Below are 18,960 nucleotides of genomic sequence, written 5' to 3'. Positions count from 1 at the left end.
GTAACTGAAATTATACATTGAAAGATATCTTGATTGTTTGTTAAGTCTCTCATCTGTTAGAATGACCATGTTAGTTTCACTTCTTTCATATGTAAATCACAAAACTTTTTTTAGAAGTTACATTCGCAGGTTAACTTTAACAATTGGTGTCAGCCCAGATAATACGTTGAAGGTGTTAAGCCCCCTGTGTCCTGTTTGTGCCATACTATTTAGATTGATTCTAATTTTAAAAATGGGTTAACAGAGACTTACATGGATTCATGCAGTTTTTGAGCAAAGAACAATGCAATTCTGCAAGTACAAATTCACCCCACAACCCCCTGAAGGAGCAGCACGGTGGCTCAGTGGTTAGCACTGTTGCCCCACAGCACCAGGGACTAGGGTTCGATTCCAGCCTCGGGTGACTGTCTGTGTGGAGTTTGCACATTTCCCCGTGTCTTCGTGGGTTTCCTCCGTGTGCTCCCGTTTCCTCCCACAGTCCAAAGATGTGCAGGTTAGGTGAATTGGTCATGCTACATTGCCCATAGAGTTAGGTCCATTAGTTAGGGGGAATGGGTCTGGGTGGGTTACTCGTTGGAGGATCAGTGTGGACTAGTTGGGCCGAAGGGCCTATTTCCACACTATAGGGAATCTAATCTAGTCACTCCGAAATCTAGTGCTACCTATTGGACTATAACCTCGTGTTGTGCGATTTTAAACTTTGTACATACCAGTCCAACACCGGCATCTCCAAATCATTTGGATTATTGCATCTGTAATTTCCTTTCCTATTTATTTTAATACCCTGAGATGGAAACCATCAGGTGCTGGAGATATCTATCTAAAGTGACATCATTAGTACATGTTAGTATCTTCAGCATTGTTATATATTAAGAAGATGGCCTAGATCCTAACTTTTTCATATCTTAAAGGCAAGTGCCAGGCCTTGTATTCCAGATGCAATTCGATTGGTCAAACTACCGGTCTAGAAACAAAACACACTTTATTCATACACTATAGTTAAAATACAAAAAAAAGGAAAAACAGCTCTATTGAAAAACTTAACAGAATAATAGATTACTTAACTACTAAACAGGAGGAAAAACATCAAAATAAAAGTCTGAAAGAGAAAGCAGCAGGGAGAGATGTACTGCAGCTTCCAAACTCCGCTTCAAGACCACAGCAATTGCTACTGAAAATCCTGCCTCTGCGAGAGCTTGACTCCACCCACTCAGTCTGCTCCAACTTTGAAAAAAAAATACAAGATCGCACAAGCTGTTCACTTTATTGGATTCAAATAGACACCTCTGCACCTGTCTTAAAACCTCTCTTCAAAAAAAGGACCAAGACAATGTATGTCACTTCAAGCATACGCATGGAAGCTGAGCTAGTGCCTTTAGTGGATGCTGCCAAGGGACAACATATAAGAAAGAACAGGGGACCAAGAATAGGTCCTTCCATGTGGATTCTGAAAGTAAGGGCAGTAAAAAAAATTGTGGTTCAAGATGCACTCACTATAATTTAATAGGAAAGAGTAGAACTAAATGGTGGCAGTCCCAAAGAACTAGACAATGGAGGAGAGGCATTGGAAGAGGATGTTTTGATCAACCTTTTCAAAGAATGCAAAGTGGACAAGGAGAATGAAAGTAGATAATACACTACACTTCCACACCACAGAATACCATATATTTTTGTCACAGCCAGGTTAGTGTATACTTGATTATAGAAATGATTTGGAGATGCCGGTGTTGGACTGGGGTGTACAAAGTTAAAAATGACACAACACCAGGTTATAGTCCAACAGGTTTAATTGGAAGCACACTAACTTTCGGAGCAACGCTCCTTCATCAGGTGATAGTGGCGGGCTCAATCATAACACAAAATTTATAGCAAAAATTTACAGTGTGATGTAACTGAAATTATACATTGAAAAATTGATTGTCTGTTAAGCCTTTCATCTGTTAAAATACAGTGATAGCTTCACTTCTTTCATGTGTAAATCACAAAACCTTTTTTTTTAAAAGTTGCATTCTCGGGTTAGCTGTTAACAATGGTGATAGCTAGACAATGTGTTGAAGGTGTTAGCCCCCTGTGTTCTCTGTCTATGCCATGATGTTTAGATTGATTCTAATCTAAAAAGTGAGATAACTGAGTTTTACATAAATTCATGCAGTTTTGAGCTCAGAGTTCTACATGAATGTATGTAGTTTTTGAGCAAAGTGAAATGTAACTCTGCAAGTACAAATTCACCCCACAAAATATATGTGTGCATGTGGGTCTTTGTCTGTGTGTGTGTGTCTGTCTGTCTGTCGGGGTGGGGGTTGTGAGTGTGAGAAAGTGTGTGTGTGTAGTGAGTGCAGAGTGTCTTAAGTCTGTGAGGGGGTGCATGTGTGAGTGTGGGAGTGTGTGTGTCTATAAGAGTGTGTGTGGGTGTCTGTGTGTACCTGTGTCCGTATGTATGTGAGAGTGAGAGTGTGTGTGTGTAGGAATATCTGTGTGTGTATGTAGTGCAATGGTGATCACCTGTAATGTGACATGAACCCAAGGTCCCGATTTTTAACTGATTACAGAAATTTAGACATAGCCTCGTGGAAAAGATGGGCATATTTTTGTGAGGGTACATTTAAGAACTTCAAAGTTTGAGGATAATTTCTCGATTGCTATCACTGGTTTTGGACTGGACTGATATAGTACCCAAAGAGAGAAAATCAATTAAAATGTCAACTCATGAGAGGATTGACTACAAATGTTTTTGTGTTAACAGTTAAGTGTGAATGGGCCATGTTAGTGTGAAACAGTCAAGGTGGATGCAGTTAATGTTTACTGGGAACAACAGCATTAAAGATAGAGGAGAATGTGTATTTAATTAAGTTGACAGCAGATGAAATAAAACAAATGTATTTTTATTTTATAAACTAATGAGTTTATGATGTTGCTAAAAAGTTACGAAACACAATAAACTCTTTAAAATAAAAAAGTCAGGATATGTAGTTAACAATCTCTTTTAATCATAATTAAAGTTAAGTCAACTTTTTTCCATATTCCAAGCAGGTGAACTGGATTACCCTTCCTTGGTCTCTTTTCAAGTAATATCGGACTTGATATTAGTCAGAGGAGTTGTTGGATTTTTTGTTGCTTCTTTCAAATAAGTAGGTCAATTTAATAAAATGATTCAGATGATAATAATCTTCTTTGAGCTATTCTTTTACACAACAATAACTGCATATTCATTATTTTCTGGATTATTAATTTACAGCATATTACCACCATTAACTGGAAGTAACAATTTCATAACATTGCTGTTATGTTTAGTAAATGCTGTCAAATATAATTTTCTATACTATGTATTATTTAGTATCAAATATATTATCTCATAATATTTAACATGCCCATTATTAACTAGTCTAAAGTGTGACAGAGTTGTTGTTTTAGGATAGCCTGCAGTATCTGACAAAAATGCAAGAGTTGATTTTTTAAATACTAAATTCTGTCGTACTAACTGCACTTTATTTCTTGGAATAACACTAATCAAATGAAAAAAAACTTTAATGGGCTACACATCTTCACCTGATTCAAAATAAAATGAATGATCAAGAAACACTATAAACTAAAATATTCCCACACGTAATTAGGAGTAGTATTCTGCACAAAAAATATAGACTATAAAACCTGGTAGAGACATTGACTCATTTATTAAAACGCTCAAGTCAAGTGATATGCTACTCTATTTTGATGCTACCTTTTTGTTATTCTTGGTTAATTAGATTTTGCAATATAGGTAAAGGCTCTCATTTTTGAAATTTCTGTGGGATAACTTTGAGTTTCTGCTTTCTTAGAGAGTCATGCATGAATTGTGGATTTCCAAAAACTTTGTGATTTTGTCCACAATTTTTAAAATGTTACTAGAAAACAGGTTTTACAAATTTCAAGTAACAGCTGTATTAATAATTTTAAACTTCTTGCTAGACAATATGCTACAATAATTGAATGGCTTTATAATCTGGTGTTCACTGCGACTCCTTCCATAGCAAGACTCACACATTCGGTGGCTGAACTCATGGATGCACATCTGACTTTTCTTGAAAGGAGTCCAACTTGTTTTCTGATTTCACCTTTAAGCCCACTGCTTTGAGTTCTCTGTATGGAACTACTGTCATGTGGACAAAGCTCCACCTGTAAGATCTGTTGCGGTGATAATTCTGTTGAGTTAGATTTGCTGTTGTGCATGGACTGCAATATCGATGTACCACTTAAACCAGCGCTATGAGTCTTGCTAATGACAATATTTCTTTTCTTTATTTGACTATCTTTAGAGTCCTTTGCTTCAACTTGAACAGCTGCAGAATTATTTTTACCTCTTGTATCAGGTAAAAGACCTGGGACATGTTCTTCAAACATTCCTCCAGGTATTGAATGTTGTATATTATGACCTTGATCTATGCTTGTTTCATTTTTTATTTCATTCAAACGGAAGTAATTTAATCCATTTACAGCAAAATCCTTTGTGATGTTTATAGAATTTTGATCTCCATATCCTCTTTGACGTTGGTTTTGATTTAGCTGACCATAGGTTTGATTGCTGCTTTTTCTCAGTGATGAATGGTAACCAATCACTGGAATAGCAAACTGAGGTTTATCCGGTTGAATATTAGAGCTGGAATGCTCAGAATTGGTGAATGCCTCTCTCTTTTTGCATCTGCTTGATCCTTCATCCCAGGTTAATGGATTATAGACTGCGTGTCCATCAATTGGACATGAATTAGATTCATGCAATAGCCAATGGTCAATGCAGTCTTTGTGAAACTTGTTAAAACAAGAAATGTTATTAATAGTTAGGTTCACATGTACCATTATTTATACAACAATATGCCCCTCCAACTACGACACAATAAAATAAATTACTTCATCTTGAAAACAAGATTGATTTAGCATTGCTATATATACCAAATAAGTAAAGAGATTAAAAAAAAAGTTACAAGTATGTACAGATATATAACATTTATATAATCATAGGTGGTTACTTTTCTCCATCAGTTAACAATAGTAAAATAAGTCAGCATGAATATAAGTGATACAAAATATTTCTTGTTTATGGTTTCACCAATTTGACTGAATGAACCCGTGATCTTCAGGGAAAAGCTTTATTTAATTAGCTAGGTTGGCCATTGGCAGTAGGCCTACCTCTGTCTGGAAGCCATTCATGGAACAGGTTGGAAATACCGTATATACTCGTGTAAAAGTCAACTTTTTTAGACTATTTTTAAAGGTTCAATTTATAGTGTCAACTATTACACGGGCACTAGTTTTGAGGGGCTGAAATTCATGCTGCAGTTCGAAATATCGTATTATTAGCATAAGTCGATTTTATCGCTCAACTAATCCCGGGTAAAGATGAAAAACACAACCAATTACAGTAAAGGTAACTAACAGATAAAAGAAAGAGAAACAAGAATGAATTACTGGTAGTAAATGTTATTTATATATACCGGTACGAAAATTTAACATGTCAAAGATTCATTGAAATCCTGCAAAATCACACTATTCAACATCATCATGGCCTGGTATAATGGCACACCTAAAATGAAATATATATTAAATTCTGAATGTGTAAGCATTTTGAACTTGCCCACCAAATTTTTCCATTTCCCTCCAATTATTCTCCTATGTAATGAACCTCAGGAACATTAACATTAACAAATTTGTCAAAAATAAGGGGTCGACTTTTACATGAGATAGACTTTTACACAAGTATATATGGTAGTATGATGCTGCCATTTTAAACAACTACAATGTATAGGATTGGGCATCATAATGAAAAGTTTTCTTTACCCTGAAAGGTAGATTTTAATGTTGGAAAAGATTTGAGAACTCTTCCGCAAGGCACAAAGTCAGATACGATTAATTGCATTTTTGATGAGGGAATAAAAATGAGTGATAGGTATTGTTCTGAACAGGTGGAGAGAGTTGAATCAATTCCTGTTTTTCTCATAACCTGTTTAGTTACACAAAAGATCAGTTCCACAATGAAGGAGTGGTGCTCTGAAAGCTAGTGCTTCCAATTAAATCTGTTGGACTATAACCTGGTGTTGTGCGATTTTTAACTAAGTTCAAATGTAGTACTACTCAAAATTAAGAAGACAAGTAAGAAGTTTTTTTGAGTGAAAAAAGAGGAATTTTGTTGTTTACTAATTCTGAGACAAGTAATGAATTGTGACATCAATACACACAAGCACAGGTATGGAGTTTAAAAAAATAAAGAGTGTTGAGTACAAAAATGAAGATCAACAATAGGCAGTTCAAAAACAAAAACACTCTTCCTGCCCTCCATGCTTCCATTTCATTCGCCACCTGTACTCCACTTGCACAACTAACAGATATGTTTCACTCAATCCCTACTTCAGTCACATTGCAGGAGAATATAGCCCTCAATTGGGCTAAAAGAGACATTATGGGTGGTAGGATACCTGAAATTCATCTCCTCACTCCATACAAGGAGAGGATGCTTGAGCCCATATATGAGGACGAAGACCTCTCATGGTGATGCCGAGATTACATGCCCTAGCAACCAAGTGAGATTCATTGTCAAATGTTGCCCACCAAGCTTCCACTCCTGTTTTGCTACTCATTTCCTGACTTGCCTTCTGCAGGCACCAGAAGCATTCACAAAGTGTCTGCTCTCAACAGAGAGCCAATATCTGCTCCACCATCTCTGAAGAAGTAGTCTCAGATTCCTCTGAGAAAGCACTTCCTGCATCCTCAATCAGCTCAGATGCTGATACATTGGTACATTCTACTACACCATTGACAGGTATGCTGGTGATATTTTATGACGACAATTCAGACTGATCACCCAAGATACTTCAACAAATTTGCATTCCTTTGGCAATTCTATCTATTTGGCCCTAGTTCAGTCTGGAGATAAAAGGGTCTGACAATGAAGCAGTGTTTGAAAGGAGAGGGCACAGTTGCTGCCCTTAATTGGTGCCTCCATTGTTACAGACGAACAGATCATCATCAAACCTGTCCTGTCATCAATGCATACTACCACCGAAGAGGATGTCTCCCAGCAGTATGCAGTAATAGGCAGCTTTGAACTCCAAATCAAAAGCTAAGATATACATGGTGACCAACAACAGCTTCTGCCAATCCAAGGAAATCTTGTGAGTCCTAACCACTTGTTTTATGCAGGGTTTCAGAATCAAAATGTAATTTTGGACTGTTGATAAAATGGTGAATGGTCGCTTGGCACATCTTAGACACATGAGGAGGCATCCGCATTCTTTTAGTTGCCACAGCTTGATTGAAGCCTGACTTTCTCCAAACACTCTTCAACTTCTCCATCCAGGGGGCCCCCACTGAAGATACATAGCCAAATGGTTGCCACTCTTCACTAGAAGGCAAGAGTATTCACTGAAATACTTTGTGTAAATCACAACAAGGAGTCATTCTAACTGAGTCATAGCACCTACACAGACTTGCAACTTATCTGCAATATGGGTGAGCTAAACAAGATAGGCAGCCCCACTCAAGTTCAAGATGGAATTGGTGAAAGTAGTCACTGGATTGGGGAAGCTACAAATGACTTAGCATATCATGCTAACTGTTATGTATATTCACCACAAGAAGTGATCATGACACGAGGTGACCTACTCTTGGGAAATAAGGCAGGGCAGGTGACTGAGGTGTCAGTGGGGGAGCACTTTGGGGCCAGCAATCATAATTCTATTAGATTTAAAATAGTGATGGAAAAGGATAGACCAGATCTAAAAGTTGATGTTCTAAATTGGAGAAAGGCCAATTTCGACGGTATTAGGCAAGAACTTTCAAAAGCTGATTGGGGGCAGATGTTGGCAGGCAAAGGGACGGCTGGAAAATGGGAAGCTGTTAGAAATGAGATAACGAGAATCCAGAGAAAGCATATTCCTGTTAGGGTGAATGGAAAGGCTGATAGGTATGGATGTTGGATGACTAAAGAAATTGAGAGTTTGGTGAAGAAAAAGGTATAGACAGGAGAGATCAAATGAATCCTTAGAAGAGTATAAAGAAAGTAGGAGTATACTTAAGAGGGAAATCAGGAGAGCAAAAAAGGGACATGAGATAGCTTTAGCAAATAGAATTAAGGACAATCCAAAGGGTATTTACAAACACATTAAGGACAATAGGGTAACTAGGGAGAGAATAGGGCCCCTTGAAGATCAACATGGGGGCCTTTGTGTGAAACCACAGAAAATGGGGGAGATACTAAATGAGTATTTTGCATCAGTATTTACTGTGAAATAGGTCATGGAAAATATAGCATGTAGGAAAATAGATGGTGTCATCTTGAAAAATGTCTATAATACAGAGGAGGAAGTGCTGGATGTTTTGAAATGCATAAAGGTGGATAAATCCCCAGACCTTGATCAGGTGTACCCGAGAACTCTGTGGGAAGCTGGGAAGTGATTGCTGGGCCTCTTGCTGAGATACTTGTATAACCAATAGTCACACGTGAGGTGCCAGAAGACTGGAGGTTGGCAAACGTGGTCCCACTGTTTAAAAAGGGTGGTAAAGACAAGCCAGGGAACTATAGACCAGTGAGCCTGACCTTAGTGGTGGGCAAGTTGTTGGAGGGAGTCCTAAGAGACAGGATGTACATGTATTTGGAAAGGCAAGGACTGATTAGGGATAGTCAACATGGCTTTGTGCGTGGGAAATCATGTCTCACAAACTTGATTGAGTTTTTTAGAGGAAGTAACAAAGAAGGTTGATGAGGGCAGAGCAGTAGATGTGATCTATATGGACTTCAGTAAGGCGTTCGACAAGGTTCCCCATGGGAGACTGATTAGCAAGGTTAGGTCTCATGGAATACAGGGAGAACTAGTCATTTGGATACAGAACTGGCTCAAAGGTAGAAGACAGAGGGTGGTGGTGGAGGGTTGTTTTTCAGACTGGAGGCCTGTGACCTGTGGAGTGCCACAAGGATCGGTGCTGGGCCCTCTACTTTTTGTCATTTACATAAATGATTTGGAATGCGAGCATAAGGAGTATAGTTAGTAAGTTTTCAGATGACACCAAAATTGGAGGTGTAGTGGACAGCGAAGAGGGTTACCTCAAATTACAACAGGATCTGGACCAGATGGGCCAATGGGCTGAGAAGTGGCAGATGGAATTTAATTCAGATAAATGCGAGGTGCTGCATTTTAGGAAAGCAAATCTTAGCAGGACTTATGGTAAGGTCCTAGGGAGTGTTGCTGAACAAGAGACCTTGGAGTGCAGGTTCATAGCTCCTTGAAAGTGGAGTTGCAGGTAGATAGGACAGTGAAGAAGGTGTTTGGTATGCTTTCCTTTATTGGTCAGAGTATGGAGTACAGGAGTTGGGAGGTCATGTTGCTGCTGTACAGGTCATTGATTAGGCCACTGTTGGAATATTGTTGCAATTCTGGTCTCCTTCCTATCGGAAAGATGTTGTGAAACTTGAAAGGGTTCAGAAAAGATTACAAGGATGTTGCCAGGGCTTGAGGATTTGAGCTATAGGGAGAGGCTGAACAGGCTGGGGCTGATTTCCCTGGAGCATTGGAGGCTGAGGGGTGACCTTATAGAGGTTTACAAAATTATGAGGGGCATGGATAGGATAAATAGACAAAGTCTTTTCCCGATGTTGGGGGAGTCCAGAACTTGAGGGCATAGGTTTAGAGTGAGAGGGGAAAGATATAAAAGAGACCTAAGGGGCAACTTTTTCATGCAGAGGGTGGTACGTGTATGGAATGAGCTAGCAGATGATGTGATGGAGGCTGGTACAATTGCAACATTTAAGAGGCATTTGGATGGGTATATGAATAGGAAGGGTTTTGAGGGATAGTGCTGACAGGTGGAACTAGATTGGGTTGGGATATCTGGTCGGCATGGACAGGTTAGACCGAAGGGTCTGTTTCCATGCTGTACATCTCTATGACTCTATGACATCTGTTGAGCACATCATTGCTACATTTCTACAGCAAGGAAGAAATTCCCCAGGTTGCTGGCACTCAGTGGTCTGTTGGATACATGTACTTGCTGTCCCAGGCAGTATGGGACCCCATGGCATCAGTCATTAATGGCTTAATCAAAAAGACAGCTTTGACGGAGGGAACCTGGATCAAAGGTTAGAGTGCACCAATACCATTTGTATCACAATGGCTCTTGGCATGCAATATCTGCCAAATCCATATCGAAATGGCAATAGTACTGGAGAACCAGTCCTGTATAGTGTTTACCAGATTTGTGTACCAACTCGCCATTGATGCTGAGTAATGGCATACAAAGCGACAGGGGGACAAGGGACCTGACCCCATTTCACAAGTACCTTCCTTACAATAGAACATAGAATATTACAGTGCAATACAGGCCCTTCGACCCTTGATGTTGCGCTGACCTGTGGAACCTAACCTACACCATTCCATTTTCATCCATATGTTTATCCAATGACCATTTAAATGCCCTTAATGTTGGCGAGTCTACTACTATTGCAGGCAGGGCGTTCCACGCCTCTACTATCCCCTGAGCAAAGAAACTACCTCTCGACATCTGTCCTATATCTAATCACCCATCAATTTAAAGCTATGTCCCCTTGTGCTAGCCACTACCATCCAATGAAAAAGGTTCTCACTGTCCACCCTATCTAACCCTCTGATTATCTTATATGTCTCAATTAAGTTACCTCTCTCTAACGAAAACAATCTCAAGTCCCTCAGCCTAAGACCTTCACTCCATACTAGGCAACATCCTAGTAAATCTCCTCTGAAACTGTTGCCAAAGCTTCTACATCCTTTCTATAATGCGGTGACCAGAACTGTACACAATACACCATGTGCGGCCTCACTAGAGTTTTGTCCAGCTGCAGCATGACCTCGACGCTCCGAAACTTAATCCCTCTACCAATAAAAACTAACACACTGTATGCCTTCTTAACAACTCTAACAACCTGGGTGGCAACTTTCAGGGATCTATGTACATTGACACAGAGATCGCTCTGCTCATCTATCACTACCAAGAATCTTACCATTAGCCCAGTACTCTTTATTCCTGTTGCTCCTGCCAAAGTGAATTACCTCATACTTTTCCACATTAAACTCCATTTGCCACCTCTCAGCCCAGCTGTCTCAGCCCAATGAGACAGGATAATGCACCCTCCCAGTCGAGGCTTCCATAAGTCTCATTTCAGTATATTCCAGAGATGCCGTGGGAATTTGAGCTGAGGAGGATGAACCTGCATCTGGGCAGGACATAATCAGGAAATCTGAACACTTTCTAAATGCAAATGTTATTCCAACATTCCATGGTCAACAGGCTTCATTAAAAGTAGTCTTGCTATTCTTAGAGTAATCCTTGTATTAGTAAAAGTGGAAATACCCAGGGGGGTCTGGTATGTTCCTTTATAATCAATTTTGGAACTTCCAGTGAGTTGATGAGTTTAAAGTTGCAAAATAGAGCTGGCAGTCAATGTGGGGTTGACAATACATATTTAAAAGAAAGTCCGAAGAGTGATGGAATTAAAGATTAGTGTTTGCCATAGCACAAGTAGACCTGAAAGGCCAGACAGTCTACTTTTGTGCATATTTATGTTCTTATGAAATATCAGTTTAAAAATACAGCAGCTGCGTATGATGTAAAATGAAGGTAAACAAACTCCACAGTTATATAGGTGCCTAGAGCAATGATAAAAAAAAAATTATATCCTGATGGTAGGTAGGGTTGACTCGAAGGCCTGTTTTTTTGTATTAACATAAATTTAAGTCGATTACACCATTCAGACCCCTATGGGCTTTTTTTTTAATGAAAGCTTGCACTTTAGCTAAAAGCAGCCAATGGCTTGTATAAGCAATATAAGATTACTTATAATCTAAGATGTAAGATGGCGTCACATATGGTCGACTCCTTGCAAACTCCTACGTGCAGATTTAAGTTTCCTATTTCCTACAATTATTCTACACTCTTTAAACGTAATCGCATAGTTATTAGTAATTTTTAAAAGTATGTTTTATCTAAACTCACAGGTTTGAAGCACCTCTGATCCTCAAAGCCAGCTGACTGGATGAAGGCAGCAGATCACGTGGTGCCCACGACCCATTCGACTACCCTGGAAGGTGGCCAGGGCAGCTGGAGACAGCCTACATGAGCCTACTCAAACACTCAACACTGGAGCCACCCCTCAGCCCCCTATTGTACTCACTGAATACCCATGACTGCGTCGCCAAATACCACACTCATGCCATTTACAAGTTCGCTGATGACACCACCAAAGTCGGTCGAATCTCAGATGGCGACGAAACAGACTATAGATGGGAGATAGAAGACCTGGAAAAATAGTGCACTGAGAACAACCTAGCTTTCAATATTGGCAAAATCAAGGAACTCATTATTGACTTTCGGCGGGATGTTACTTATATCCCCCTACACATCAACAGCATAGAGGTGGAACAGGTGGAGAGTGTCAAGCTCCTGGGAGTGGTCATCCACAACAAGCTTTCTTGGACTCTTCATGTGGGCGCACTGATTACAAAGGCTCAACAATGTTTCTTATTCCTCAGGCAGCTGAGGAAATTTGGCATGACGGCGAATACCCTTGTCAACTTTTATAGGTGCGCCATCAAGAGCATTCTGCCTGGATGTATCACTACCTGGTAAGGCAACTGTACCATTCAAGATCAGAGACGGTTAGAGAGAGTGGTGAACTCGGCCCAGACAATCACAAAGGCCAACCTCCCATCTATAGAATCCATCTACCAGGCCCGCTGTCAAGGAAAGGCCACCAGCATTCTTAAAGATCTATCCCATCCTGGTAATGTTTTTCTACAACCTCTACCATCAGGGAGAAGGTACAGAAGCCTCAACACATGCACCAGCTGGATTCGTAACAGTTTCTACCATAGTGTTGTTAGAACACTGAATGGACTCACAAACTCTTAACATTCGCCTGTACCTGTGTTTTTGATTTTGCTGCTGTTTACCTATTATTTATTTATCTATGCTACTTAACTCTGTGATCTGCCTGTATTGCTTGCAAGACAAAGTTTTTCACTGTACCTCGGTACACGTGATAATAAATTCAATTTGATTACTTTTGCAAGTGATCTCCAATGAAGCCACACTCTCTTGTAAACTGCATGAATTAGGTGGAGTGAGAAGAGGCAAGATCTGGATATGGCAACTTTCAGCAGAGAAAGGCAATTTAGGATCAAGCCTCAGGCATTTACTGTCTGCCCCGAATTTGGCCTATGAGCCCAGTCTAAAGATCTGTTAAAGGTCATTGGTGTGCCTCATGTTAAGATAGAAGGTTGGAAGGCCCTAGAAATGTGACAGTTAAAATGTTTATCTGGCCCTCCTACAAAAGACTCAGAACATTAGAGGAGTTTGTAATGTTTTGGAGTGGTACAAGGGTGCCAAAGCCATTCTTACTGCATCTTCCCTCTGCTGTACCATTTGCCTAAGATTATCCACCCATCTGGTGAGAGTACGTGCCAGAGAAAAGTAAACTGGCTCTGGATACACTGGGAGGATCGAGCATTGTGATCACCAGTGCATACTCTATCTTTTCTATACTAACAGAATAGAGAAAAGAATTGGGACCCTGTTGTGGTGCAGTGGTACAGTCCCTCCCCTGGACCAAGAGGCACTTGCTTGAGAGGTGTGTAATAACATCAATGAACTAGTTAATTAGAAAAGTAGAGAAAAGACCTCTTGTCTCCTTAAACTAAAGCATGGCTGCAAGCAAAATAATACTTTTTACAAGTACTAATTTGTACTGAAATTGATGCATAAAGATAGAAATTAGCTAATAACGTGAAAAAATGTTCTTACTTTGTGATGACAAGGCAGCCATCGAACTTGCTGCCTTAATTGGAATGCTTTTAGACAGACTCTGCACTGCTGACCAGGCACAAGGAGTTTGCTTTGCTCTTTCACTATTAACAAGGGTAAAGTCAGCACTATGTGGCCTGGTACAGTGTTGGATCTATTTCTTGGAACAGATGAACAATGTTACATATATAGCTAAGTGAAATGTGCTATAGAAACACACTGGATTTGTACATTTTAAGAATCTGTGTTTACATTCATTAAAACATAAAAGTAATGAAAGCATTATCATAAAATACACATATCAAATTTAAAAAAGACTTTTATGAGCTTTACTCATTTTGTGCCTGCATCAAGGGGGCAGGAAAACCAGAGATTACTTGACTGACCCAATGAAAGGTTATTGAGTGCTATATTACTGATGTCCTTTCTCTCAAAAAATTTGAAACCTTCTGGGAAACGAGCCCACTATTATCTTAAATCACCTCTTGTACAATACTAATCGAGTCAAGCATTGCATCAAAAATCACTATTGCCGGATTTATCTTGTCACCTATCCTTTTTCAGTCCGGGTGCTTCTTTGCACAAACAGGGTTTTCATTTAAAGGAAATATTCTCCTGATTATGATCTGGCCCATTGAAGACATTAAGTTATTTTACCTCTAATGGATAAAACTTTAAATGTCATCACAGCTGAAAAAGCACTTACCTGTCCAATTGCAGAAGGAGATCATAGTCATTGGAAACTATTTCTCTGTTCATTAGATCATTGATAACTGCTAATGGCAAAGGCATGCCAGAAACCTGTTGTACTGGTTTCCAACGCTGATTTCTCTTCTAAAATTAAAAAAAAATCACCTATTTTTGCTGTTTAGAAAACCTTGAATGAATGTTTAAGACTGTACATGCCTAATCCAGTTGGTACTTGAGTGGAAATAAGAAATTCCAAAGGAAATAAGTCATTGGTGGGAGTAGTTTATGGATTATCCCCTTAAACAAAAAGCTTAGAGTTTGTGATATTAAAATATGAATATTTACCCCTCTAAATAACCCAAATCCTATGCCTACAAATATATGCCATACAAAGGGGAAGGGAAAAAAACATATTTCTCTTTGCAGATATTCACTTTAGGGTAAAAAGAAACACTTTGGCAAATATGTCTTAGTCCTTGAAAGCAAAAAAGAGCTGTTCAGATAGCTGTCAATCCAATGTTCTGGAGCACAAATATTGTTGTGTCTCAATGCTACAGTTGTTGCTTGGAAGCTTTGCAGCAACTATCAATAAACTCCTTCTGAGGCTTTCGCACTAGACCACCTGAACCACAGCTCCCATACCACACTGCACCCACAAGGAAGATTTTTACAGAAACAGGAAAGCAAAACTGGGAAGCTCCTTTCCTTCAGCAGGCTGGTTACTAACTACTTCAAACAATATTCCAATCAGACACTGTAACCTGATGATCATGAACCCAGGTAGGAGATCTCTAGTAAACAAGCATTAATTAATTATGTAATTATTTTAATAAAGGCTGGTAAAGTTCTTATGTCCACTCAGTGACCTTTATTAAAAGAAATCTAATCCAGATATCCACAATCTTTCAATTCAAACACACAAAACTGATATACAAGAAAAAGCTAGCAAGAAATATAAAAACAGTAAAAGCTTCCAGAAACCTGCAAAAAAAAAAGAAAATAAGTAGCTAAATGAGTATAGATCCCACAGAGTACAAGACTGAAGAATTAATAATGGAAACAAAAAAATGGCAAATGCTTTGAACAAGTGAAACTATGCAAAATATTCCAAGAGTAATATAAAATCAAGCAGTATAAGGCAGGAAAGAAACTTGAAACAATCACTATCACAGGTGATCTTAATGGGATTGAAAGCCTGCATCCTGTTGTCAAGAAAGTAAATACAGAGATAGTGCATGTACTAGATAGAATTTTCCATAGTCCCCTAAATTCTATAAAGATCTCAGCAGATCAAAAAAACACAAATGTAACACCACTGTTCAAGAAAGGAAGGCAATAGATAACAGGAATCAATAGGCTAGTGAGCTTAAGGTCTGTTACTTGGACAATTGCAAGCATCTGTTATTAAAGAGATAGCAGGACAATTATAATGTCATAAGGTAGAGTTAACATGGTTTTGTGAAAGGGCAATTTGAAAACATGCAGTGGGAGAGAGGTATATAAATGGGAACCAGTAGGTGTAGTGTGTTTGGATTTCCAAAAGACAGTCAGTAAGGTGTTACATAATAAGTTGACAGCTTATGATACTGGATGATATATTGGTATGGGAGAAGACTTATTAAGTAATAGAAACAAAGAGTCACAATACTGGGTAATTTTAAGGATTCCTAACAGTACATAGTGGAGTGCTATCAAGTTCAGAGCTGAGACCTCAACTATTTATAATATGTATCAAAGTCTTGGATGAAGGGGTCCATCCTGTTGTCACCAAATTTGCTGACAGTGGGAACATATGAAGGAAAGCAACTTATGAGGTTGAAACAAATACAGCAGTCAGAAAAGGAATAGGTTAAGTGATTAGGCAAAATGGAGAGAAACTTCAGAACAATTTTGGAGACAGGCATCTGTCAGTCCTTGTACACTCATTACACAAGGTTAGCATGTAGGTACGGCAAATAATTAGGATGTCAAATGGAACATTAGGTTTTATTGCAACAGACTGGAGTGTTAAAGTAGAGAAGTTTTGCTACAATTGTACAGAGCAATGGCGAGACCTAGGTCAATGAGCACAATTTTGGCCACCTTATCTAAGGGGAGTGATACTTTCATTGAAAGCAGTTCAGAGAAGGTTCACTAGGCGGATTCCGCTTTAGGTGGTTTGTCTTTTGAGGAACCACTGAGCAGGTCCATCTCCTAAACACAGATTCTGCCCATGCCACAAAGATCCAAGTTTCCTCTTGAAGGAGGTAGGAAGACCACAACACAAAACTCTTCACTAACTGACACAAAAAAAGATTTAAGCTCAATAAGCCATCTCCATCCTTTCAGATGCTGCGCAGTGACCGAGACTAGAGCTTCTCTAGCCTTTTATATATGCCTTGACAGGCTATTTGGCAACTCGTTGACGGTCTTTGACTGTTTGACTGAAAGACTCCAGAACAGGAGATGAGAAATTTCACAAAATTCTATGTCTCTCTGAAACAATTCTTTGTTGAGCACATGTGGTTTTATACCACCCAAATGAGAATTCACCATTAACAGTCCAATTTAATTCCAGATAGTGACCCGAATAAGTGAGTCTTGGGGGTGCTAGAACCCAGGAAATAATGATAAAACTGACACAATGGCAGCGTACAAATGAAGATAAACTGCTTTCAGAGAACAGGGCAAGTATGATCAGGATGAGTATGATTGAAAATTTGGAAGATTCACCAAATGCAAAAATCCTGCATAGAACACCATGCATTAGAACAAAGTCTGAAAGGAATGTAATCTGAAAGATTACTCTGCCTAAACTCAGAAGCTATTGGAAATTAGCTTTAAATAAAGAGAATTTATGAAGAGCTCTGGCAGCAACCAATAGACCACAAGGAAAAGGATCCTTACACTCATTTTGAAGACATAACCTGGACACTAAGCCTCAGACCAGAGTACAGATCTAGTACTCTCTCATAAAGCTGAGGCACAAACGTTCTCACAGAGAGCAGAATGACCTGCCAGTTCACCATCAGCTACCCCAAGAGTGTGACTGAAACAGCCCCAGTGACAAAGGATCCCACACAAAGGGGATCTTGATAGGGTAAAACTGCCAAGAAAATGGCACACACAATAGCACTAGGGGTTTTGGATAATGGCCTATTTCTTACCCGATAACTGCGCCACTACCATTCAGTACTCAAGCTGATCTGGAAGAAGCCCAATCAGATTCACCCGAACAACAAGTCAGGTGAAACAACATTTCATTCCACAAGCAAGAACAGCACATAAAATGTCACAATAACACATTTATTTAAAGATTAAAGAAGATTAATTTCATCTTTACACCGAAGAAGGAAACACATACCAGGCACCAGTCATAATCATGCTCTGGCAGGGAAGGGCACAAGGTCGTTGAGAACCCTGCTTGATTTTGAAGACTTGCTACAGGAGGTTTAGTTGGGAGTGAATATACAAGTAAATGAACAGAAATGCAAACTTCAATGATGGGGAAGAATAAATACATGTTGGAGGAGGACAGTGCAGTATAAGGTATATGGTAATATAGTAATATGGTAGCTGATAACATCAAAGGAAATGACATCAGGTACATGTCACTTAATAGAACTTGCACTATAATAGTCATGTAGGGTTTCTGGATTAGTGGTGCTGGAAGAGCACAGCAGTTCAGGCAGCATCCGAGGAGCAGTAAAATCGACATTTCGGACAAAAGCCCTTCATCAGGAATACAGGCAGAGAGCCTGAAGGGTGGAGAGATAAATGAGAGGAGGGTGGGGGTGTCTCTCACTTATCTCTCCACCCTTCAGGCTCTCTGCCTGTATTCCTGCTGAAGGGCTTTTGCCCAAAATGTCGATTTTACTGTTCCTCGGATGCTGCCTGAACTGCTGTGCTCTTCCAACACCACTAATCTAGAATCTGGTTTCCAGCATCTGCAGTCATTGTTTTTACCATGCAGGGTTTCTCCCTACTCTGTATATAAATGTATATAATTCAATAAACAGTTTTGGTTACCCAAACCTTCTCCATGCTAATCCCCAAGCATACTTAATTACAACAATTATCATTAGTTAAGTTATTGTTACGACTACTTTTGCATCGTCTTTACTCCATACTTATGCATAACAATTAAATTATTGTAATAGAAAGCACCTAGAATTACCTCTCGATAAGTGAACTCATGCTTAGGATGGTTCAGGCGTGGAAAACACTCCTGACAAAGGTGAAAATCAGGACATCTTAAACACCTTTTGGAAGATTAACAAAAAAATGCTTGTATCAATTTGTTAAATATTAACCTTGCGTTGCACATAACCAATGTGCAATTGGTTAATCTGTACTTCAGTTTAATTAAGATTAGAAAAATTAAGATCATAAAACCATAAAAAGAAGGAACAGTATGACGCTCAATTGTTTTACACCCTTCATCCTCTTCCAAAATAATTTATTGCATGTTACAACTTGGATCAGCACGGTAGCTTA

At 39.2% G+C, this 18,960-nt stretch overlaps 1 protein-coding gene across 4 annotated transcripts in view; it reads right to left on the bottom strand.

Annotated features, from left to right (window-relative positions):
• Positions 1 to 1,188: 1,188 nt before the first annotated feature.
• zswim2 (zinc finger, SWIM-type containing 2) overlaps positions 1,189 to 18,960 on the bottom strand; it is a 64,951-nt gene continuing 47,179 nt past the window's right edge. For 3 of the 4 annotated variants that reach the window (XM_087988959.1, XM_043693438.2, XM_043693439.2), the window contains 4 exons: positions 18,641 to 18,725; positions 14,501 to 14,628; positions 13,795 to 13,954; positions 1,189 to 4,782 (listed from right to left, as the gene is read on the bottom strand). In XM_087988959.1, coding sequence (XP_087845085.1) covers positions 3,973 to 4,782; positions 13,795 to 13,954; positions 14,501 to 14,628; positions 18,641 to 18,725 — 1,183 coding nt within the window. In that variant the 3' untranslated portion in view covers positions 1,189 to 3,972. The remainder of the gene's footprint in view (positions 4,783 to 13,794; positions 13,955 to 14,500; positions 14,629 to 18,640; positions 18,726 to 18,960) is intronic. The other variant, XM_043693441.2, reaches the window with a different exon arrangement.

This window comes from Chiloscyllium plagiosum, unplaced genomic scaffold (assembly GCF_037043375.1).
Source record: "Chiloscyllium plagiosum isolate Xiang-an unplaced genomic scaffold, Cpla_swu_hap1 HiC_scaffold_7, whole genome shotgun sequence".
NCBI classification, from domain to species: domain Eukaryota; kingdom Metazoa; phylum Chordata; class Chondrichthyes; order Orectolobiformes; family Hemiscylliidae; genus Chiloscyllium; species Chiloscyllium plagiosum.
The sequence above is the reverse complement of the archived record's forward strand: the minus strand, read 5'-3'. Positions and strand labels throughout refer to the sequence as shown.